Below are 25490 nucleotides of genomic sequence, written 5' to 3' on the forward strand. Positions count from 1 at the left end.
AACTCATGCTGCAGTGGCTGGTGGTAGCTTGATAGTGCTGACACTTAACCCCTTGCTACACCAGGGAGGCCCCAATATGTTTCTTTAAACAATAGATCCTTAATTAGATCAATGTATGATCTTTATAATAAGGGCATCATATTATATACAGATTTCTCACTTGCCTTTTTCACACTATCTTGTGTGTAAATATAGTTTATTTATTCTACTTCTATAAACTTCCTTAGTGACTTTTTGAAAATGTTTATCTGTTTTCTTGTCAGATATTTGAGTAGTTTGCAGTATTTTTTCCCTTTATGAACAATGGTGTCATGCCAAGTATTCTGGTGCATATATTTAAAGCTTTCCCCATAAGCAGTTCCACTACTATGGGTCTGGGGAAAGCACATACTTCATTTCTCTAGATTATGCCAAAATGATTGTACCAATATACACTTCCACCAGTACTGGCTAAGTGTCCCTGGTTTTCTATATCCTTGTATTATCAGACACCTTAATTTTTACCAATGAAATGGCTTTATATTTTGTTCATTTTTTTTTCCTCTGAAGTCCTGGTTAAAACATAACTTGGGATTTTTCCTTCTGGAAGCCTCCCGTGACTTCCTCAGATACCCAGGCTAGATTAAATGTGGCTACCCATAGTTTGCACGTTTCTATTATTATTTTTAAAAAGATTTATTTATTTATTCATACAAGAGCTGGGGCACAGGCCAGAGACGTGGGGGCGGGGGTGAGAGGATTCACCAGAGACAGAGTGGGGAACACACCAGGCAGATTGAAATACACCGCTGAGGGGAGAAGCAGGCGAATCAGGAGAGGTCTGCTGCGCCATGTGGGTTGTTCCCTGGCCGGGGATTGAACTCGTGGGACAGTAGCTGCGGATAGCTTCATAGGTTGCGTCTCAACCCACTGCGCCACCAGGGAGGCCCCGCATGTTTCTATTATTACGTTTCGACAAATTCCATTTTTCAAGGTTACCTGAGAATTTCTTTACTACTCAAAGCATAGTCATCACTTTACATGGCAAATTCCCCTTTTCAATTCTATTTCTTTTGCACCCAATATTATAACCCTTAACCCTTGAATAACATGGGTTTAATATGTGGAGGAACACTTATTAGCAGAAACTATTTTTTTTTTTTTGGGACCCTCGCTGGCGGCCGGGGAACAAACTGCCTTGCAGCCCAGTGCTCAACCACTGCGCCACCAGGGGAGGCCCAGCAGAAACTTTTTATCTGCGGATTTTTTTTTAAACCTGTGAGTTCCACCATCAGTCAATCAACTGTAGATGTTGGCTGTCATTGCAGGTAAATGGCTTGGCCTAGCCTCCCAAAGTGATATACAAGTCTATTATTTAGGGCGTTTTCTGAAGGGATAAAAAACGCAATACAAACTTACTACGAAAAGGACCTCATCAGCTGATAACACAGAAAAACCCAGAAGAATGGCTGAATCCATGTTCTCAAATGATATTGTCAAAAACATCTTCTAGCCACCTCTTTGGTCCCATCAGCAATCAGAAACTCTTTTCTGTGCGTGTAAATTTGCAGTTAAAAAAAAAACTATTACTGCTTTAGTCAGTCTAAAGTACATCTCTTGGTATAAAGCAGTTTATAGGGAAAGATGGGTGCTTGGGGTTTCTACGGAGGTGCTGGGTGGAGCCCCGTTTTCAGTCTATCGAACCCCAACCACTGGGCTAGGTAGGTTCTGATTCCCGAAACACAGATTACAAAAAGTGAGAAATCCTAAAACAGCCCTCGCGCCACGACTGTAGCCGGAACCTTGACCTCAAGATGGCGTCGCGTAGTCATAAGATTAACTCGGATCCAATCAAAAATGGCAGGGTGGGTCGTAATTTGCAGCTCAAGCCTTTCTAGTCCCCACTAGGCGCTTCTTCTCTATGGTTATTCGCCGTAGCGTGGTGATTCCGAGCCAACAGTGAAGACTATCTAGCTTCGTTCTTCTCTATGATTCTTCTCTCCACACCCCCGGCCGCAGTGCACGCCGGGCAAGAGGAAGCCCTCCAGAAGCTCCCCGCGCTGCGCGGCTGTGTTTGCGGCCTGTGCGAGTAGGCGCTGCGCGGAGCCCGTCTCCCGGACGAGCGGCGCGCAGAAACCTCGAGCCGGTGGAGCCCACTCGTAACCTGAAGCTCAGAAGGCCGCGAAGACAGTGCTGTTTCCTCAGCGGCGGGTGAGTTCACGCCACAGAACGCGTGTGGAAACGAGGAGACCGGGTACCCCAGCTGGGGGAGGAGGGAAAACCGGGGAAGCTGCTAAAGGGCCGGGGCGGGGTAGGGGTAAGGAGGGGGGGTTATATGGGGGAGGGGACGGGCACGAGGCTTGGGTTTCTCCACCTCTCCAAGGCCTCAAAAACCAGTGGGCCCAGCAAGAACCCGTGAAGGCCGGACCTGCTGCCGTAGCTTTCCTCCTCGCTTTGTCGCCCGCTTTCCCTTCCCTTCCACCGTCCGCCAGAGTGAATCTCCTTGCCTCCCTTTGGGCTCCACGTTTGCCCACAAAACGATCGGTCGGCCCCCGGGGATCCTTTCCCTGGGTCCCCTTTCTGACCCGAGCCTCCGGAACCTTACGGTAGATTTTCGGGGCCTAGGACACACTAGCCTCAGACTCTGCCTAGAAGCCAGACAGCACCCACCCAGAGCGAGGTGCTGGCCTTCAACGGATTCCTTTCCCTTCCTCTTGGGTCATCTGGAGCCCGCCACCGAGTGAACTGGGCCCCACCCACCCTTAATTAGCTAATGCCCATCTTTTTAGCATTCTCCTGGTTTGCTTGTCTGAAGTTGTGATGACTATTGTAGTCTTGCCCCCTTCCTACAATGGAGGTTGCAGTAAATTGTTTGTCCATTCATTCCAGGCTATTAGCAAGCCCTGTATTAAAATGAGTTCTTTCTCACCCTTCTTGGTCTTAGTTTTACTTTTGAAATAGATTTTTTAAGCCAGATGTAGGACTATTACTTTTGAAGTTACGTAATACGGATTTATATTTCCTTAGAAAATGCCATTTTGATACTGGACGGAAAGGAGCAGACCCAAAGGAGGGACTTGATTTTTCTTGCCCCAGTACTGTGCATAAGATAGTTGGCAGTGGTGCATAAAGTTTTTACACGGTCTTCTGAGCTTTAGTTTTTAAAAGATTATTTCCCCAAACATTCAGAAGCTGGAAAAGCATTCCATTGGCCATCAGTTCCTCATGATTCCTAGCTTTTCTTATGTAGAATGAGTATTGTAATAGTACCCACTAATTCAGTTTGTTGGGGTTCAGGATTGGGAAAAACGTATGTGAAAAATTTGATTGCAGTACTCAAGTAACTTTGTGTTTAAGCCATATTAACTGATATTATTTGTTATATAAGCATTTTCAATAAAATACAATTCTGAGTCTTAACATTTCTTCCAGCTACCCTGAATAGACTTTATAAATAAAGTCAAAGTCAACTCTTAATAAGTTTTTCATTGATATGTTATTACTAGAAAGAGGCCTTATAATGCAGTGAAAAAAGGATAGTGGGGACATTGGAGCCCCCACCCATTTATTATGTTCCCTTGGACCAGTTAGCGTCTTCATCTCTAAAAGGAGACTATATCTACACCAGGTAATTTGGGAGATTAAGTGAGTAATGTATTTTGAAGACTGTTGTAAACAAAAGTAAATATGTTAGTTGATATTTTAATTAAATAATTCATCACCTATGAATTACCAGATTCCCTTTTTTGATCTCCAGAGTGGGGTTTTCTCCCCTTTTTTGTAAGGTACTAAAATATTTTTAGGGGAAAAAGTCTTAATTGTCCCACTGCTGCATATAAATAAGCACCATATATTAATGATTTCAACTAAGTTTTTTTGTTTCAACTAAGCTTTTTATTTTATTTTTTTCCTCCTTTGTGTTAAGGTTCCAAATACATTTTTAAATAAGTGATTCCATTTAAGATTGGATAGTTACTTCAGATTTAATTTAAGTTTGGGATTTTCGAGTTGCGTTTTTGGCCACAAGTTACCCACATACTTTCCTCATTTACACATGATTTAGGAAAAAAATTATATTGACTGTTTTATAACTTTGGAAATGAGTAGTCGCTGAATCTTTTTTGTTGTTGTTGTTGGTGCCAAAACCCAGGAGCCAACTGTATCACTTAATATCTTGCAAAAACATTCCGTGTATTTTGTAATCTTTCACTAAAAAGTCTTTTCTGACACTTCCAATGCCATTCGTAAGAGAGGATTCTGACTGTTTCCTTGGGATTGCAATAACTTTTTCCTTATCTTTTTTTTTTTTTAATTTTGAACCTTCAGAAAATAAAAACAACATGTTTCTGTTAGCCAGAATTGTTGTTATTGCTTAATTTTTTAAAAAAAATTATTTATTTATACAAGCACTGGGTACAGTCAGAAGCACGGGTAGGGGGTCAGCAGGGGGTGAGAGAATTTACCAGAGCCAGAGCCTGGAACAGAGCAGGCAGACTGATGAGATACACTGCTGAGGGGAGCAGCAGGCACGGCAGGAGAGGTCTGCACGCCATGTACCCTCGCCTACAGCCAGGGATGGAACCGGCGCTGCAGAGGCTGCAGGCAGCTTCGCAGCCCAGTGCTTAACCGCTGCGCCACCAGGGGAGGCCCTTATTGCTTAATTTTTTACATTTTTGACATAAATTCAAACTTAAACATTGCAAGATTCTCATATCTTTTACCCAGGTCCCCCAGATGTTAACATTTTACCAATTTGGTTTCTTCTGAAATATTTTGCTAGTAAATTGCAGAGATGATATCCCTTCACACAAGAACATTTCATTATTTAAAAACTGAAAAGATTAAAGTCAAGAAATCAGCTAATACAGTTTTATTTAATCTGCAGGTCTTAGTTGGATTTTGGATTTTGCCTGAAATTGCCCTGTCTTGGGTAATTTTTATTTCTCAGTGAAAATATTTTTTTTATTATTCAGTATTTTATTTTTTTAATTTTTATTTTTTTAAAGATTTATTTTTTATTTATACAATAGCAGGGGTACAGGCCAGAGGTACGGGAGGGTGAGAGGATCCACCAGACACAGAGCGGGGAGCAGAACAGGCAGACTGACCAAAAGCACTGCTGAGGACAGGAGAGGTCTGCTGCGCCATGTGGGTTTCTCCCAGGGCGGCCCGCACTGCAGAGGCTGTGGGCAGCTTCACAGTGCTGCGCCCAACCCACTGCACCGCTGGGGAGGCCTATTCAGTATTTTATATCCTTTTTTTTTTTTTAAAGATTTATTTATACAAGCACTGGGTACAGTCAGAAGCGCAGGAGGGTGAGAGAATTCACCAGAGCCAGAGCAGGGAACAGAGCAGGCAGAAGGACTGAAGTACACTGCTGAGGGGAGCAGCGGACAGCAGGAGAGGTCTGCGCGCCACGCGGGACCCTCCTCTGCTGGCCGGGGAGCAGCCGGGGATCGAACCAGCGCAGCAGAAGCTGCGGGCAGCTTCGCAACCCAGCGCTTAACTGCTGTGCCACCAGGGAGACCCCTATTCAGTATTTTAAAGCAGCCTAATTTATATATAAAATTCATCTATAAATGCCAGCTCAGTGATTTTTAGTAAATGTACAGTTACACAACCCTTACCCAAAAGGATCCCTCTTTCCTGTTTGCAAGACCCACTACACCTCCAACAAACCACCAATCTTTGTACATAGCATTGTTTTTTAATCACTGAAAATTATTTTTTAAAAAAGAAACTCAGAAAACAATCAACTCCCTTTTAGGAGGCTCAAAACACTTGAATAATTTCATACCTCTGGAAAACTTTCTTGTTAAACTTCTCGTTAATTAAATGTGTTCTGTTCTTTATACATTGAGGAGTTTTTCTTAGGAAAGTTTGAAGACTCCAGTTCTGTGGGAATTCAGTTGAGAAATCATGCTTTACTTAATGGGGGCAGTGGTGTCAGTACAGTATAACAGCTGTAAGCAGCAGGTATCTGTACTATGGTAAAAATCATGTATTGATGTAGAGCCATTGGACTTTGAAACTTTATGTAATAACTTAAAATTTGCTCTTTCAAGACTAATAAAAATAATACCTAATAAGACCTGGTACAAAATTGTAGCTAGGTAATGAATTAATGAAAAAGATGTACGAGTATTTGCTGAGGGAGTATCTTGTTTGCCTCTTATCATTTCATAAATTTGGCACACATTGCCCTGATGGGGTCAGCCTATAAATCTATCTTTGGTGAAATGTTTTGCTTCTGTCGGGATAAATTCTGCAGTGGAAAAATGCCTATAAGCAGTAATGGTGTTCTTGGGAGGACACTAAAAATGGATGATGTAAGAGTAAGGGGAAAAGTTGAGAAAGGCAGAATTCATGCGTATTTGAGTAGCAGAGATACATTATTTAGAAATGTTTGTTTTCACTTTTTTGGACTGCATCTTTTGAGATAAAATACATATTTAATAAAGTGTATCCATTGTCGTTTCAGTGAGTTTTGCCAAACCTGTGTGACCAGTGCCACACTAGAGAGAGGTTATACTTCTGTTATAGGTGCTTGTTTTTGTTATTTTGGGCCATAAAGTGTCATACTTAAATTAGGTTAAAAATTCTCTGAACCTTCTAAAGTAAAGCACTATTAAAATCATTTCTGTGCTAGTAAAATAGCTTCTTTGTCTCTTTTATTAAACTCACATACAACCCCTTAGCAATTGACTGCCTTCAAAGGCTATCTAGGATCCAACAGCTGGTTACCACTTTTGCCACTACCATCTGTTTCAGGTCACCCTCTCTTGTCTGGATTATTACAGTAGTCTCTTGATTCTGTCCTTGTTCTCCAGTCTTACCTTAACACACTGGCCAGTGATGCTGTTAAAATGTAAGTCAAGTCAGAGCCTTTCACATATATTCTGTTTCATTCAGAGTAAAAATTGAACCTTTACAGTGGCCTATAAAGCCCTACAGTGTCTCAACCCCCTTGACCTTTATCTATCTCCAAGTAACCTTGCTTACTCTGCTCCAGCTGTTGGCCTTGGTGTTTCTGCCACAGATACTCCATGCACACACCTCAGGATCTTTATATTTGCTGTTTCCTTTCCTTGGAACATGCTTGCTCTCAGGTACGAATAGGGCTTCCTGCCTCAATCTCTTTTAAATCTTTGTTCAAATTGAGGCCTGACTGGGCAGCAGTATTCAAAATGCAGCATTCTTTTGCTCTCTTACCTACTTCATTTTACAAAGTACCTACCAATTTGAGTATCTGACAATTTATTTTAAAAGAGTACAATTTATCAATTGTAGATAAAAACTGATAAGCTTTGTGGTTGTAAGTTTATTCTCATCATTTTTACATGTTAAAAGGTAGAAACTTATTTTATGTTGAACTAAGGGATAGATACTCTGATTTTAGGATAAGATTGGAGGTTTAGTGTTTATCAAAGGTCACCAAAAATGTTTGTTTTCTGAATTTCTGTAGGAAGGGACCATTATCTTAAGAGGTTAAAAGAATATTCATAAAAATCAGTCCAATACCTGTGGTGTTTTCACCATCACCTTTGAAGTTAAGCCTATGAATAAACAAGTTTTAAACAGTTCCAAATAAAAAGGAAATATTTCATAGAAAAATTAGGAGTGGGATGGGTATACTGATACAAACTTAAAGTAAAAAAATTTTGTTAACGCTAATGAGTGAGCTGTACATTTGAAAATCATGCAATAAAATTTAAACACCAAGAACATAGAGTTTTTAAAAATTAATACTTTTGATACTTGCAGATAAGTGATTCTAAAGATGAATTTGTGGCACAATATTTGTATCCATCATGAGGCTAGGCACTGGGTCATTGCTAGCATAATACTGACACGTGGTGGTTTCTTAATAAATGTGTTTAATGAGGTCCTCAGTTTATGTGTTTACTGATTCATTCATTGATTATTTATTCAACAGGTATTAATAACGAACTGCCTTCCTAAGAAAGTGCTGATATAGAATATTATAATGATAATACAAGAACTTCTGTAAGTAGGACAGTAGCCCTCTATGTTTTTAAAGGGAGATATACTCCTGCCCCCTTCCATATGTAATTTTTTTCTTTTGGGGCAAACAATATTACATAAAGATTATTTAAATTTCAACACAATTTTAATCTTAAATTAGTTGCATTTTTCTTTTTTAATTTGTACTGATACCTGCCTAATATTTTAAAGTATTTCCACTGTTTTATTTGCTAAGTATATAAAATCATCCTGGGGATTTACTTTACCTGTTAAGTTTTCTAAATATTTTCATTATACTGTGTTTTCTGAAATTGAAGTTTAGACTATAGAATACTGTGTTATCTTAATTTAATAAGTCAAGATAGCATTATGAGGAGAAATAGCTGTGAGCATGAAGAATGTACTTTCCTAAGACTAAGGAAATGTCTAATAAACAGGTGAAAGGATACTCAACCTCATTAGTGATTAGGGAAATACAAATTGAAACAGAATATTTTTTTGCATACCAGATTATTAGAAACACCAGCAATGATGAAAATAGGAGGAATATACAATACACTGATGGTGAGAATAGAGATTGTGTACTAGTTTTGGAGGATGATTAAGAGACAAAGTGTAGATGCATAGAGTACTAATATTTATTATATAATTATTTGTATAGGTAAATGGGGGTATATTTCCAGTATATCTGAGAAAGTTTAATGTTTTGTAAGAGCTAAAATGTGTTGCCAGTCATCAGTGTTGGTTGAATAATTGTGGTATATGTCTATATTATAATAGTTTACTGCACTATGGAGAATGGAATAAAACTATGAACTTACATGGAGAGCTATTTATGATAATGAGGAAGAAAATGCACATAACAATATAGTATGATTATATTGTTTACAGAAAAACAAATGTTTATATATTAGCTTGTATATAGAAAGATATTTAGAAGAATACAGCGATATATACCAAACTGTTGGGATTAGGGGGCGAGGAAATGGAAGACATGCACTTTTTATCTTCTCTTCTGAAGGGTGAGTAAAACAATGTACAAAACATGAAAAAGCAAATAGACAAGCATATTTTAAAGACGTTTAACTCTGGACTCTTTCTGTTATAACACCTATTTGGGGGAGGTTTTTTTTAGTGTATTACAGAAATACCTTCTGTTTAACACTGATTTTTAGTGGCATCACTGGTATGGGATGAACCTACTTATTTTGGCTGATTCTAACATTTGTCTACTTTTTCCAGTGGGGCAGAAAAGTCTTAGGTACTTTTGTTCACAAGACAGAATTAAGTTTAAGTAATAATGCCAGAAACTAAATGAAACGCAGTTCATAGTGTTCTTGTATTTTTAAAAATCAAGTTTTAACATCTGATTCTTGAAGTTCACTCAAGTGTGGCTAAGAGGTTTGCTTTTAAGTTAAAGAAAAATTATGGTTTTTTTTCTCATTGTCACAAATTGTATGTTCTCTTTATATTTGAATGGTTACTATGTGACCTGATACATGGTTCCCCCCTTTCAGGTTTGTAGTTCACTGACACATTCATTTGTCCTTGAGGAACTCACCAACACTGAATCAACAAATACTTTGTAACTTTGTAAACTTAGTTTTCAGAGTGCTGAGTGTGTAAAAAAATGAATGCATCAGAATACTTAAAAAATAAATAAATAAAAACTGTTCTATACCTTCCTGGATTCTGAGTTTGGTTTAAAAAGATTCATTGATGTTTGGCATTTAATTTTTGGATATTAACTGAACCTCAAAATTTTTTTCTTCCTTTATATGTATTCCCATATGATTGTAGGAGTCTATCCTGAACTTAGATCGTGTACATTTTGGGAACTTATTTTAGAAAAGATCTAAGTTTTAAAAATTCTCAATGGACAGACAGAGAAAAGAGGGTCTTTGCCAACTCCTTTGGGTAAGAAAACTTTAGAATTTTGCAGATACTCTAAAAATGAAGGCCAACAAACCAGGCATATCAAATTGTAAAGTCTTCAAATAAAATGATTTGTCACGATTTTTTTCTTTAGACTGCTGCAGTAAGAATGTCTTTTCCCCCTCATTTGAATCGCCCACCCATGGGAATCCCAGCACTCCCACCAGGGATTCCACCCCCACAATTTCCTGGTTTTCCTCCACCTGTACCTCCAGGTAAGTTTGGGAATGCTCTTGTTTTTTTAAACTGTACTATTGTAATTGCAATATTAGCTTTAGGAAAATTATGAGTTTGTTACTGTGTTAGTAGTAAAAATGTTTGTTAGCATCATTCTGGAAATGTAGATGTCTCATTTTTCTGTAACAGTAATTTTTATAGGTTGTTGGATATCATACTTACCTGAGAAGTTAAAAAAAATTTTTTTTTAAAGATTTATTTATTTATACAAGCACTGGGTACAGTCAGAAGCACGGGAGGGTGAGAGAATTCACCAGAGCCAGAGCAGGGAGCAGAGCAGGCAGAAGGACCCAAGTACACTGCTGAGGGGAGCAGCGGGCGGCAGGAGAGGTCTGCGCGCCATGTGGGGCCCTCCTCCGGTGGCCGGGGAGCAGCCGGGGATCGAACCAGCGCTGCAAAGGCTGCGGGCAGCTTCGCAACCCAGCGCTCAACCACTGTGCCTCTGGGGAGGCCCAATTTTTTTATTTTTTAAAAAGGTGCAGTACATTCATTTGGTTCAAAAATAAAGATGTTCAGAAAGGTATATAGTGAAAAATTTCACATGCCTACTTTACTATTACTATTCTTTTAGTAAAAGAGAGCAACTGTAAATAAAAATTCTTTCATCCCTTAATTTTTTTTCTTTTAACACAGATAAATGGTAGCATCCTGTACATGCTTTTTGGTTCCTTGCTGTTTTGTATTTGACAGTATAGCTGGCGAGCTTTCCAAATCAGTATATAAAAATTCCCCCCTCTCCCCTACCCCAGTCCTATGAGGTTTTTCAGGTCTCATCCCAACCCTGCTGAATTAGATCCTCAGAATTTGGGACCCAGGAATCTTTAGTTTTAATAAGTTCATGAATAGGCATTCATTTAAGCATATTTAAGAGAATTCATATATAAAAACCACTATCTTGAGGTGTATAATTAATATTGCTTGGCCAAAGAGATAGTTTTCCTTTGCATATAGGTGGTAGCTTATATATTGTTATTCTTATATTTTTTTTAAGGATTTTTTTTTAAGATTTATTTATTTTTGTACAAGAGCTGGGGTACAGGCCAGAGGCACAGGAGGGTAAGAGGATTCACCAGAGACAGGGGGAACAGAACAGGCAGACCGATGAAATACATTGCTGAGGGGAGCAGCAGGCAAGACAGGAGAGGTCTGCTGCGCCATGTGGTACCCTTGCTGGCTGACCGCAATTGAACCAGCGCTGCAGAGGCTGCGGACAGCTTCACAGCTCAGTGCTCAACCGCCTACATCACGAGGGGAGGCCCTATTCTTACATTTTTTATTCTTATATTTTAATGGGATTAAAGCATTTCATGCAGAATCCCTCTTCCCCAAAAGAAGTCTCTATGAGCTCTCAATTTGCATATTAGGATTTCCTTTTGACATAGACTCTGTGCAATTCAAGTTGAAATCACCAAATGATCTTGTGAATTATCCAGATATATTTCTGTGTGAGGTAATATAAAACAGATCAAAGACCTTTTTTTTAATCATTTGCTTATCTGAAATTACAGTGTTTTGCTAAAGAGCTTAAGTGTTGCAAAATCAAAAACTACCTTGCAGTTGGCTGGTATGGTGGGTTAATTCATAACATGTACATTACCAAGAGATTATAAAGAGCAGAACTGTCTTTAATTTGAAATCAACTGCTAAATTTTTAATTTTGAATTTGTTTACTACCATAAGCTTAGCTTTGGGCCTCCTACCCATAAATCAAGCACACAGTATGAAAAATCATAAAATAAACATGGTAGTTTTTATGAAATATTAAAAACTTAGAGTTTGACAGTAAATCATAATATTAAAAATAAGAGTTATTATGCTTGTATATTATTATAATTGCAATATTTATAAAAGAACAGGGGTCTAGGTCAGAGGCACAGGGGGTGAGAGGATTCACCAGAGACAGAGTGGGGAACAGAACAGGCAGACTGACTGAAATACACTGCTGAGGGGAGTAGCAGCAAGGCAGGAGAGTCTGCTGCACCATAGGGGTTAGCTCCCTGGCTGGTATCAAACTCATGCCGCAGTGGCTGGTGATAGCTTGATAGCACTGAGACTTTAAAAGTGTATGATGATGAATACTATATCAAATTATTACTGGTAAATGGGACATGTTTCTCTTAAGTCTCCTCCCTATTAAGATGGGTTACTAGATCCCAAACTCAGATTTTCCGTATATCTTGTTGCATGTTTAGTCAGTGCCATGTTCAACATGGGCATTTATTCACAGTGGTTATGCTGTTAAATAATTTTGATTCCACTTGTAAAAGAGTACAGTATCATTCTGCTTAAGGAAAAATACCTGGTTGATAAATCATATTTTAATTACAGCTTATTTTCTACCTGCATTCTATGTGTAGCATCAGTACTTTGAAAGGTAAATGAAGAAGTATGCTGAACTAGAGCAATAATGCAAACCACGTTATCCATTTTCATCTATAATTTTCTTGCCTCCTCGTGTTGTTACTTGAACTTTAATTGCTATGTGGTATTTGCATTTAAATTAGAAAATTGGGGCCTCCCTGGTGGCGCAAGGGGTTGAGTGCAGCGCTGTGAAGCTGTCCGCAGCCTCTGTAGCGTGAGTTTGAGCCCAGGCCAGGGAGTGACACATGGTGCAGCAGACCTTTCCTGACTCGCCCGCTGCTCCTCTCAGCCGTGTACTTCTGTCAGTCTGCCTGTTCTGTTCCCCATTCTGTCTCTGGTGAATCCTCTCACCTCCCACACCTCTGGCCTATACCCCAGTTCTTGTAATCATAAATAAATAAATAAAAAAAACTTGAAAAAAATTAGAAAATTGAAGAATAGGTACAAATTTTTCCATACAAAGGAATGTGTGCATATGGAAAAAGAAAGTTTTTTCCTCCACAGTTTCTTAGATTTCTTGTTCCCAAAGATAGCCTTTCTCACCAGTTTCCAGAGTATCTGATATATGCCAAGCATATCCAGTTATAAATGGAAGTAGAATGAAGTGGACATTCTCTTAAGCCCCCTCTCTCTCTCTTTCTCTCTCTCTCTCTCTCTTTTTTTTTTTAAAGATTTATTTATGCATTCAAGAACTGGAATACAGGCCAGAGGTGGGGGGGTGAGAGGATTCACCAGAGACAGAGTGGGGAACAGAGCAGGCAGATGTACTGAAACATTCTGCTGAGGGGAGCAGCGGCAAGATAAGGGAGGTCTGCTGCGCCTTGTGGGTCGCTCCCTGTCTGGGGATCGAACTCATGCTGCAGTGGCTGCAGATAGCTTCATAAGTTGTGCCTTAACCCCTTGTGCCACCAGGGAGGCCCTTAAGCGTTCTTTTAAGGCTGCTCCCTTCATCTCCGTTTTTGGTTATATTTTCTCTTTTCTCATTTTTTAAAATTCAACCAGTAACACATTTGACATTTTGTGTTTTTTTCCCCTTTAGTATGCATCACTTTTGTGTCTTTGTAATGAGTAGTAATACATTCTACGTTTCATAAAATTAGAAGTTGAGGTAGGAAACATTAAACTTTTGATAACTTAAAAGGAAAAAAGTTTTTTTTAACAGTTTCTCTTTCTCGTATGTTTTCTTTAATAAAAGTTTGCCTATGGGAGAGATTCCACATGGATTACCGTTGGTAAACAGCAGAACATTTGTTCATTGGTTTGCAAAGTTAAAAGTGAAATTTAGATTCAAGTTGATTACGCATCCACTATATTTAAGTGCTCCGCATTTAATCTCATGGGCACTCTGAGGAAATAATTACCTTACTATAATTGAGGCAACTGAACCTGAGGTTAAATCACTTTCTAAAGGTTACAGAGCTAAAAGCATAGACCTCAGATTTGAACCCAGATTTGGTTCTGAAATTATATAATTTCTATTGTGTACAGCTTTTGGTAGGCTTATTGAATCTTGATTATTAGCTTTAAGAATTCTTGTAAAAACCTTGAAGTTGGGGCCTCTCTGGTGGCACAAGGGGTTAAGACACACCCTATGAAGCTGTCCGCAGACACTGCAGCATGAGTTCGATCCCCGGCCAGGGATTTACCCACATGGTGCAGCAGACCTCTCCTGACTTGCCCACTGCTCTCCTCAAAAGTGTAATTCAGTCAATCTACCTGTTTTGTTCCCCACTCTGTCTCTGGTGAATCCTCTCACCCCTCACACCTCTGGCCTGTACCCCAGTTCTTGTATGTATAAATAAATAAATCTTTAAAAAAAACAAAACCTTGAAGTTATAAGTTACATTAGAAATAAATGGATAGTGTTAAATCTTTAAAAATTGACCACTCTTAGAATTACCTTAAATTGATGCTAAATTTAAACTGAAGAGCAATGTCAGAATTTCTTGTTATATTTAGAATTGTTTTAAAATTTATGAGTGTAGTAGACAAATCTCACTGATTTTCCCTATTATAACATTTATCTTAGTTCTCAAATGGTAAGATTTTTTTCATTAGTTTTATGAACATGCACAGCACCTACTATTAGTAAACAGTGTAATTGAAAACAAAAACACAGATTCCTTTAAAATGTCAAAAGTAGGTGGTAACCCATTGATAACTCTCAGAGCTATAAGTTCTTTTCTTAGATTTTCTCTTTGACAATGACCAAAATTAATGATCTTATTTCTTGTATGATATTTGTTTTTATTTTTTTTAAAGATTTATTTATGTATGCATATAAGAACTAGGGTACAGGCCAGAGGTGTGTGGGGGCGGTGAGAGGATTCACCAGAGACAGAGTGGGGAGCAGAACAGGTGGATCTACTGAAATACACTGTTGAGGGTAACAGTGATCGAACTCATGCTGCAGTGGCTACAGATAGCTTCATAGGTTGGTCTTAACCCCTTGTGTCACCAGGGAGGCTCGATACTTGTTTTTATTAAAGAATTGGGAGTAACAAGATCTTCCTTGGTTTCCAGATTACTCTCTCACTTCATAATTTTTTTTTAAGTTTTAAAGGCTTTGTTTTTACCTTTAACGGAGTCATTAATGCCATTGTTGACCAGGCAAATCTATATTTTTGAAAAGAACTGACTTTGAGGATATACCAAAACAAATGAACATGAATCAATAACCGCAGAATTTGAGACTTCTAAAAGCAATAAACATGTTGTGGTAGATTTTTCACTTTCTCAATAGTTTTTGTTGTATGCAAATTAATACACACCTATGCCATTGGTTTTGAAAACAAAGCATCAGTATCTTGTTTTTTTTAGTCTACATTTCCATTTATAGTAATTATGAGTGAGGTCTTATTTTTATGATGTGTCATTGATAGAGGATTGAATAAAATACTATTCTTAAGATTCATGCTTTTTTCTTAGGGACGCCAATGATTCCTGTACCAATGAGCATTATGGCTCCTGCTCCAACTGTAAGTATAATTTTAAGGAGGAATTAAGTGTTGTGCTACTTTTAGCTTTTAAAGTTGGAAAACTTGATAAGCGTAAGCTAAATTATTTGAAGTGTTAAGGAACAATGCTTGTGTATCATACTGCTTACTGAATTTACTTGCCTATCCATATTATGCAATTATTTCTAAAATATGCCACTTGATACTTTTATGATTTAGCTCTAGACCCTTTATCTCTAGACTCTTCATATATTTGTAATTTTAGATTTAGAATGCTGGCTCTCATCATTCCCTTATCTTGGTCCTGTGAGTTAGGGGAATGATCTAACATGTCTGATTGCTTAAAAGGGGGGGGGAAAGACTGCAGGAAATGATTCTAGCAGAAATTTAAATGTTGAAGTGAACTGGTGTTGAACACCTTCATAACTACCTAGTGTTTAGCACCTTCCAAACTTTTTTCTGCCTTCCAGTGTGATACCTTCAAGCATTGTGAAGTTTAATTGAAGTCTTTTTTCTATTAAAGTGGTCTACAAACAGCTTGAACCTTAATTCTCCACAACTTTCAAAGCTGTTTCTATATACTCTAAGCAATTATTTAAGAATGCTAATATAATATAATATACAAAAAGAAATAATTCTGTTAACTATTATTTAACCAGAATTTTTCTTTGAGTCAATTGGTATCATACTTCGCTTGGAATTTCATTATGAGGGAGAATAGATCGCATTATTTTCAACTAATTTTTTTTTTCCTACCATTGAGTTTTGAAAAAAGAGGGGAGTGTTGGTTTTCATGTTAAAAGGGAGCTGGGAACTCTGGGTAAAAAGGAATGCTGAGACAGACCACTAAGAAGATAACAGTCCTGCAGAGCAAGGGTAAGTCCTGCTCTTCTGCGTTGGACACCACCTGTTTGGCTATTTTGTAAAAGTTGCACATGACAGGTACTCTTCCTCTTGCATTTCATCCTAAGAGATAGGAATTGGTTTCTGAGCAACTTCTCCAGTTCATCACTATTATTTAATGCCTACTGTGGATTGTTTGCTAAACTCAGTATCAGATAAAAAATTGAGTAAAGCTGTCTGTTTCTTCCCCTGTGAAGTTAAAAGTTACTGGGGGGTGGGTAAATAAGATATAAGCAGGTAATTGATAAAAAGGAAAATTTAAGTGCAAGTAGAGGGCTATGAGAGTGATAATGCTACAAGAGGGTTAGCAGATATGATTGAAAGTTGCTTTCAGTGTAGAATACAAACAAAGAAAAATCAAGACATTTTGAGAATTTAAAATGGTTTAAATGTCTTAGACATAAAAATAACTTGAGATATTATTTTTATTTGCTTTTCCTAGTTTTTATACAAAAACAGTGAAATGTCATTTCTCGCAAATAAGTTTACATTAATGAAAATAATGTGTGCTTCAAGACCTTTAGATTAAGTATGTAGCAGAACCTTTAATAATAATGTACTATGTGTTTACTATTTTAAAATTGATGTTTTTCATCTAATTAAACTTGATAGATTTAATTACCAAATGAAATTTTATTGATTTTTTTCACTGTAGGTCTTAGTACCCACTGTGTCCATGGTTGGAAAGCATTTGGGAGCAAGAAAGGATCACCCAGGCTTAAAGGCTAAAGAAAATGATGAAAATTGTGGTCCCACCACTACAGTTTTTGTTGGCAACATTTCTGAGAAAGCCTCAGACATGCTTATAAGACAGCTTCTGGCTGTAAGTTAAACTTTATTTTTCTTTAAAAATTTCTGTTACAATTTTTAAACTTAAGAAAAAGCAGGAGGGTTCTGAATAATTCAATATTTTTTATTTTGAAAGTATGTAATGCTGTAGAAATGTTGAATGACCTGTAAAGTGAACATCCTTGTGACACATTTTGCTACATTTACTTTCTATATGTACAAACTACTTGCACACACTTTTTTCCTGAATAATTTGAAAGTAAGTTAATGACATGCCATTTTTACCTCTGAATATTTCTTGCCTCTCCTTAGACTAAGAACATTTCTACTGCATCATCACAGACCATTATCACACCTAAGGAGTTTAAAGCTGATGCGGTATTACCAGCCAGTATACATATAGCTTATATTTATTTCCCAACAGTTTTCATAATAGGTATTTTTTTATTTTGGTCTTTAATACAGTCAAGGATTATACATAACATTTGTCACCCCCTCTCAAGTCAGCTTCTTTAATTTTGTTAGCCTTATTGTTTACCTGTTTGTTTTTTTTTATAGATTTATTTTTATTTATTCATCCATTTATTTATTTACTTTTGCAAGTACTGGGTACAGTCAGAAGTGTGGGAGGGTGAGAGAATTCATCAGAGCCAGAGCGGGGAGCAGAGCAGGCAGAAGGACTGAAATACACTGCTGAGGGGAGCAGTGGGCGGCAGGAGAGGTCTGCGTACCATGTGGGACCCTCCTGCGGTGGCCGGGGAGCAGCTCGGGATCAAACCGGTGCTGCAGAGGCTGCAGGCAGCTTTGCAACCCAGCACTCAATCGCTGTGCCACCAGGGGAGGCCCTACATGCGCATTGTTAAGTAGAATAAATACTGATTGTATAATGAGAAAAGACAATGCCTGGATTTATTTTTATTTATTTATTTATTTTGCTCTTTAAACTTTTTATTTTTTTTATTTTTTTTAATAATAAATTTTATTTTTATATTCCCCATACAATTGCAGCCCCCCCATTCTGACCCCAATCCCTCCCCTCCCGCCCCCGCCCCCCTAAAAGTGTCTCTGGTTCATAGTTTTTTGTTGATTTTGATTTTCACTTTCTTATAGTTATTCATTTTCCTGGTCCCTTATTTAAGTTTTCTAGATTCCTGCTATGAGTGAGACCATCCGGTATTTTTCTTTTTCTTTTTGGCTTATTTCGCTGAGCATGATCCCTTCCAGCGCCATCCATGTTGCTGCAAATTGCATGTGTTTATCTTTTTTGAATGCTGAGTAATATTCCATGGTATATATGTACCACATCTTCTTGATCCAGTCATCTATTTTTGGGCATTTGGGTTGTTTCCAAAGCTTAGCTATTGTAAACAGTGCTGCTATAAACATAGGGGTGCAGGTGTTCTTTGGAATTGATGTTTCTGTGTCCTTTGGGTAAATACCTAGGAGTGGAATTGCTGGAGCATATGGAAGCTCTATGTTTAGTAGGTCCAGAAATCTCCACACAGCTCTCCACAGGAGGTAGTAAATCCAGGCATTTTGGACCAGTTTGCCAAAATGCCTGGATTTACTACCTCCATAATCTCATCTATTCTTTAAAGAAGTTATTTATAAATCTTTCCCCTCTTCATCTTATAAGTAATGCACTTGATTGCCATATCTGTTTTATAAATTTTACAGTCCTTAGGGGGCCTCCCCTGGTGGCCCAGCCGTTGAGCGCTGGGCTGCAGAGCTCTCGTTTGTTCCCTGGCAGCTGGTGAGGGTCCCACCAAAAAAACAAAATTTTTTTTTACAGTCCTTACATTAAGTGTTTAGAAAACGTAGTACCCACAAAACCTAGCTTTGTCAGATTTTAGTATTTTGTGGTACTAGCTTCAGAGTTTTTTCCCCAAAAGAAATAAAACATTGCAATTGAAGACCCTAAATCTGATTTCTTCATTCCACAGAATTATAACAAGTCAAAGGTAACCAACTATCCTATATTTGGTATTTACCATTCTTGTGCATATATTTTACTTCAGTTATATATTTACAATTTATATTTATAATTTATATTCCTAAAAGTTATATTGCTGATAATATATATTCCTGGTGAAAAAATGTTTTTCATGTGTTCTTTTAAAATAGGAATTTCTGAGTTATAGTATTTGCTAATCTTCAGATTTATAAGAAAATGCCAATTTTTTCCCAAAATGGAACATTGAGGGCATTTTAAAAACATCTTTAGTGATATAATTTCTATGCCATAAAAGTTACTCTTTTATACTGTACAATTCAGTGATATTTAGTATAGTCAGAAAATTTTATAAACATCTCCCCTAATAGTTCCAGAATATTTTCATCATCCCAAATAGAATGGGATGATGTACTGTACTTGTACTAACTGTACTTGTACTGTATTTGTACAGTACTGTACTGTACTATTCTGTACTTGCACTAACTGAGTCCTTTTTCATTCTCCACTCCCCTTTGCTCTGGCAACTACCATTCTACTTTCTTTCTCTTGATTTGCCTATTCTGGATATTTTCTACAAATAGAATCATACACTATGTGGTCTTTGTGATTTTCATGTAGCATTAAGTTTCCAAGGTTAATCACTGATGAAGTTTGTGTGGGTATTTCATTCCTTTGTATGGCCAAATGTCTGTTTAATGAATAGACTTCGTTTTGTTATCTGTTCATCAGATGATGACCAATTGGTGAATTTCCACTTTTGGGTTATATGATTGCTGGTGAATATTCGTGCATTCATCTAAATGTATATATTATCAACCTGAAAAGTCCTTCTAAATATGTATATTTTCAATTGAAACATTGTGTTCAGCAAGAAATTTTTTTTAAGATTTATTTATTTATGCATGTAAGAACTGGTTTGTAAGCCAGAGGCGTCGGGGGCAAGAATATTCATCAGAGAGTGGGGAACAGAACAGGCAGATCCACTGAAATACACTACTGAGAGGAGTAGCATGCAAGACAGGAGAGAAAGGTCTTTTGTGCCAAATGGGTTGCTCTCTGGCCAGCCAGATATCGAAAAAGCCATGCATTCTCAGCTTTGAGAGGTGATCTTGCTTTTCACAAATACTGTTTTACTTTTTACTTTGATAATTAGAAATAATATTTAAAAACTGGAAATAATAAGTCCCATCCTTTAGACAATCTGTCCAGATGATATTTGGGGGTATTTCCATTCATTTTATGCATCTTTTTTCCTATTACATAGGACTCTTTTTTTAAGATTTATTTATGCATACAAGAGCTGGGGTACAGGCCAGTGGTGCAGGGAATGAAAGGATTCACCAGAGACATGTGGGAACAGAACAGGCAGACTGATTGAAATACACTGCTGAGGGGAACAGCGGGTGAGACAGGAGAGGCCTGCTGCGCCATGTGGGTTGCTCCCTTGCTGGCCGGGGATCGAACTCGTGCTGCAGAGACAGGATTGCTTCATAGTGCACTTCATAGTGCAGTGCTTAACCCCTTGCGTCACCAGGGAGGCCCAAATTTTGTTTTTGTTAAATTAATTTGTATATATTGGCGGACTGTGGTGATGGTGTATGGGTGCTTTGGGGAAGGAGATTCTATGGGGACTCAATCTGTGGAGATTCTGTAGGGACTCAATTGAAGCAAATATTGTCTAAAAAAATGTAAAAAAAGATAAATGTTAAAAATTTGTATATATTTCATGTAATAGGAGAATTGGGAGTATTTTAATGGACACTTAGTTGCTGGTTTTACCTTTTTTATTTTGGTTCTATTTATTTCCTACTAGAACTGTTATAGTACTCTTATTCAGATTACAAATGAGTTAATTTTGTTAAGTAGTAACAACTTTCTTTTTTCTTTTTAAAGAAATGTGGTTTGGTTTTGAGCTGGAAGAGAGTACAAGGTGCATCTGGAAAGCTTCAAGGTAGGTCATTATTTTTCCATTTTGATTAAAATAACTTTAACTCATACACATAATTCACATTTTGTATCTTTTGCTCTTATTGTCCTTATTAACATTTGTCTCTTGAAATAAGATTAAAGGCAACTGGGAAAATGTTGGATGAGAGTTAAGATTAGAAAGTATTGCAGGAAGGTGGTAGGAAAAGGGAAAAGAATTATTGCGACTAACTGGTTTTTTTTTTTTTTTTAAGATTTTATTTATTTTTTTCATAGAAGAACTGGGGTGTTTTAGGCCAGAGGTGAAGGCGGGTGAGAGGAGTCACCAGAGACAGATTGAGGAACAGAACAGGCAGACTGACTGAAATACACTGCTGAGGGGAACAGCGGGCAAGACAGGAGAGGTCTGCTATGTAATACATGGGTTAGCTCCCTGGCCAGGGAATCAATGATAGTGCTGAGACTTAACCTCTAGACCACCAGTTAGGCCCCGAGACTAACTGGTTTCTTACAACTTTAATAAGTCCTTTTTCTCTCAGGGCAAGAGTGTATAAGTAAGATGAACCAAATTAAGAAGAAAGTGGGAGATAATATATGATGACCTCTTAGTCTTGAAAGCTGTCCTTTTCATACTAATTGGTAAAATACCTGTTTGATGCATATTTTTAAAAGCTTTTTATTATAAAATTAATACATATATAAAAATAAGAACAATTATGATAAACTCCCATGAATTCTTCGCCAAATCTTAACATTTACTCACGTCCAGTTGTGCTTCACCTGTACCATACATATTTCTCAGAAAAAGCAAGTCCAAAGCACCATGTCATTTTATATGTAATTATTTTGGTTGGTTCTCTAAAAGATAAGTAAGTGTGTGTGTATGTGTATGTTTTTTAAACTACAGGACATCCGCTATTTTTTTTTTAAGATTTATTTATTTATGCATATAAAAGCTGGGGTGCAGGCCAGAAGTGCGGGGTGGGGGGGGCGGGATTCACCAGATACAGAGTGGGAGCAGAACAGACGAATTGACTACACTACAGAGGGGAGCAATGGGCAAGATAGGAGAGGTCTGCTGTGCTCTGTGGGTTAGCTCCCTGGCCGGGATCGAACTTGTGCTGCAGTGGCTGCCAATACTTTGTTAGTGGTGAGACTTAACCCCTTTCACCACCAGGGAGGTCCAAGATAAGTGCTTTTAGAAATACATATCCTAACTGATTGGAATTCTTCCTTTCCCTGTTTTTGTTTTCTCTTTTTTCTTTTGGTTGTTTGGTGGTGCTGAAAGGGAAATCCTTGTCAAAGGTAATTGAAGGAAAGGGGGAGGATTAATAACATGAATAATCCTTAAATTACAACGTTTGGTCTCTTAATGATTTTAACTTTTATAAATATTTTTCATTTTTCAAAATGGCTTTGATATTTCACTGATTCTTTACATTCATTGCTAGCCTTTGGATTCTGTGAGTACAAGGAGCCTGAATCTACCCTCCGTGCACTCAGGTTATTGCATGACCTGCAGATTGGTGAGAAGAAGCTACTTGTTAAAGTTGATGCAAAGACAAAGGCACAACTGGATGAATGGAAAGCAAAGAAGAAAGCTTCTAATGGGGTATGTTTTGTATTGTGTTGTCTTCCCTAGGCCACCTGTACTCCTTCAGTGTATTGCTCATTATTAATCAATCCAATATGGGACTTCACAAGGTCATCATCATCATTATGATATGTGCTTATGGCTAAAATGCAGGAGGGTGTTTTATAGTTTATAATTATTTTAAGTCTTTTATCTACCCATAGTGGGTGGGTGACTGTTGGTTTGCTTGTTCCAGGTTGGGATGAAGGTAGTAAGGGAGACTGGATAAGGTTAACTTGCCAGAGAAAACACTGGTACAGACTATTCCAAACAGAGCTAATTCATTAAGGCAGCTTTGTAAGTAAGTACAAAATATGTTTCAACCTACACAATTTTTTCTTAGTTGCCCTCTCATTTTGAAGTACACAGATTCTAAAATAAGTGAAATTGAGTCATTCTTTTCCCCTGAAGCTCTAAAGTAAAGGAAATTTTTTTTTTTGGTTTGTTATGTTGTATGCTTCATTACTGCTTTCAACAAAATGAAAAATAGCTAAAACCTGCATTTATATTTCCTTGTGTTTTCTTCCTAGTTTCTTTTGGCACCTCAAGGTAAACAGATTCAATAGATTTTTACCTACCTGTCTATAAAAGCAGAACAGTATTTTTGCTCTCTTCAGGCTTTAAATCAAAGTACAGTTTTCTTGGTTCTACCTACTCCCTCTTTTACAATGAAGTATGTTTTTGTAAAAAAAAAAATTAAAGCAAGCTATAAAGAAGCTAAGCAACACTTATAAAATCACTGTTAGTAACCATTGTAGACATTTTTTTTTAAAGATTTATTTTATTTATTTATGCATACAAGAGCTGGGGCATAGGCCCAGAGGTGTGGGGTGGGGGATTGTGTGTGAGAGATTAAATTCACCAGAGACAGAGTGGGGAGCAGAACAGGGGGAATGACAAACACGTGGCTGAGGGGAGCAGCAGGTGAGACAGGAGAGGTCTGGCTGTGCCATATGGGTCAGCTCCCTGGCCAGGGATGGAAGTCATGTTGCTGTGGCTGCCGATAGCTTCGTAATGCTGAGATATAACCCCTTGTGCCACCAGGGAAGCCCCACCACTGTAGACATTATTACTGCATATTCTTCCAGGCATTTTTCTCCATGTGAATGAGTTGTTTTAATTAGAATGCACAGATTTGTTTTTCTCTTACAAAGTATGAAATTGAATTTTAAGCATTGTTTATTAACAGCTTGTTTCCATATTTAACTTTCCTTGGACTTTTAATAATATTTTAACTGATGTCTCTGATTTAGTTACCTTTTTTTGACTACTAGAGTATTGCCTATATTTCTAAAACTTAAGTATAATTATGTTATGCCCCTGTTCAAGCATCCTTAATGCTTTTGTATCTCTTATAGAATAAAATCCTTATTCTTAAAATGGCATTCAAGCTTTGCTCCAATACACCTTTCTAGATTCCCTGGCCTCATACCAGTGCCTTAAAATCTTCTTTTGAGGTTTGTTAATAGCTCATTTCCTTGTTGCTCTTCCAAATTCCCTGTTGAAATTCTATCCAAATGGTTACAATTAAAGTGTTCCTTGTTTTATTTGTTTGTAAGTCCTACCCTTTTTCCTTCACAGATAGAATTAAATCTTCCCTTCCCATATAAGGCAGGTTTTTACTGCTGTGTCAGTTTGCTTTTTTTCTATGCATGTTTGTATTGCTCTCACAACTTCTTGTATCCTGTTTCCTTCCTATATCCTCGCCCCACAGCATCCCCCATTATAAGATAGAAACAGTGGTGATTCAGACTCTCTCTCTATTAACCTTGTTACCTCCATAGCACTGAGGACAATGTTTTGTCCATAGCAAGAATGGAATGAACATTTACTGTTAACAATTGCAGTATAATTGCTCACTGATAACCTTACTATCCTTTCCTGGCTTTATAAAGAAAGAAACAATTTCTCTAGAGTATAAGTTGTATCTCACATCAGCAGTATTACCTTTCATGTCACTAAAATCTTAGGAAAAACAGCTGCCTGTGCAAGACTTTTCAGATTTTCCTTGCAGTGATAACTGAATTTTTATTTAAAACAAACAAGTATTCAGTTTCTTTGAAGTTATTTATATGATTCCCTGGGCCTCCTTGTTTTATTGTCTAATCATTAATATGTGAAATGATATTATTTGTAGCATTTGCAGGTGTACTCTCAACATGAATAATCAGTTCATTATATATTTATACAAATTTATTCAAATAAATAATTCATATTTATTATAAGAGGAAACACTAAATCTGTTTATACCTTTCATTAAGAATGAAACTGAAACCTACAATAAAAACATAACAATTCTTTTAGATAAAGTGAAATCTTAAAAAATTAATAGACATGACTTCTGGGTATAGTTGTGCCCAGACGTACTTGAAGTCACAAGACAAACATGACGTATTTTCCTGGAATGTAAATTTTACTCAACAGTATTGGTGGTAAAATGAAAAGGTTGAGCAACTCCATCATATAAAATGATGTTTTTCAAATAACAGGCAAATATAACTTCATGGTGGAGTGGATTGCAGATTTACCATGATTTTTTTCACGGTAAATATGAAAGGGTGCTTATTCTTTCTCTTGTTTTGTTGATTAGTTGGAGAAATGTTAGAAAACAGTATTTTAAGGTAGATTATGAGATTGAGATTTTGAGAAACTTCCATTTTACTTTATCCCGGGGTGTCTTCTGACTCCCAGTCAGAAGAGGAGCACAATTAATTACATCGATATCCTTGACTTAAAGGAACAGGAATTTGGAAAGAGGATGAGATATTTTTCAAGATCCACTATTTTTTTTTTTTGATCCACAAATTTAAAAGGAGTTACGTGTCTTACA

General features: G+C 37.4%; 1 protein-coding gene across 1 annotated transcript in view; it reads left to right on the plus strand.

Moving 5' to 3' along the window:
- Positions 1 to 1793: 1793 nt before the first annotated feature.
- The window catches only part of RBM25 (RNA binding motif protein 25), a gene marked incomplete at both ends in the record, with an annotated part of 47820 nt that continues 24123 nt past the window's right edge, over positions 1794 to 25490 (plus strand). The window contains 8 exons of the mRNA XM_084240296.1: positions 1794 to 1844; positions 1999 to 2138; positions 15427 to 15548; positions 15721 to 15761; positions 17014 to 17181; positions 17460 to 17525; positions 20995 to 21052; positions 22479 to 22639. Coding sequence (XP_084096422.1) covers positions 1794 to 1844; positions 1999 to 2138; positions 15427 to 15548; positions 15721 to 15761; positions 17014 to 17181; positions 17460 to 17525; positions 20995 to 21052; positions 22479 to 22639 — 807 coding nt within the window. The remainder of the gene's footprint in view (positions 1845 to 1998; positions 2139 to 15426; positions 15549 to 15720; positions 15762 to 17013; positions 17182 to 17459; positions 17526 to 20994; positions 21053 to 22478; positions 22640 to 25490) is intronic.

Source organism: Talpa europaea (genome assembly GCF_964194135.1).
Source record: "Talpa europaea genome assembly, chromosome: 8".
Classification (NCBI taxonomy): Eukaryota; Metazoa; Chordata; class Mammalia; order Eulipotyphla; family Talpidae; genus Talpa; species Talpa europaea.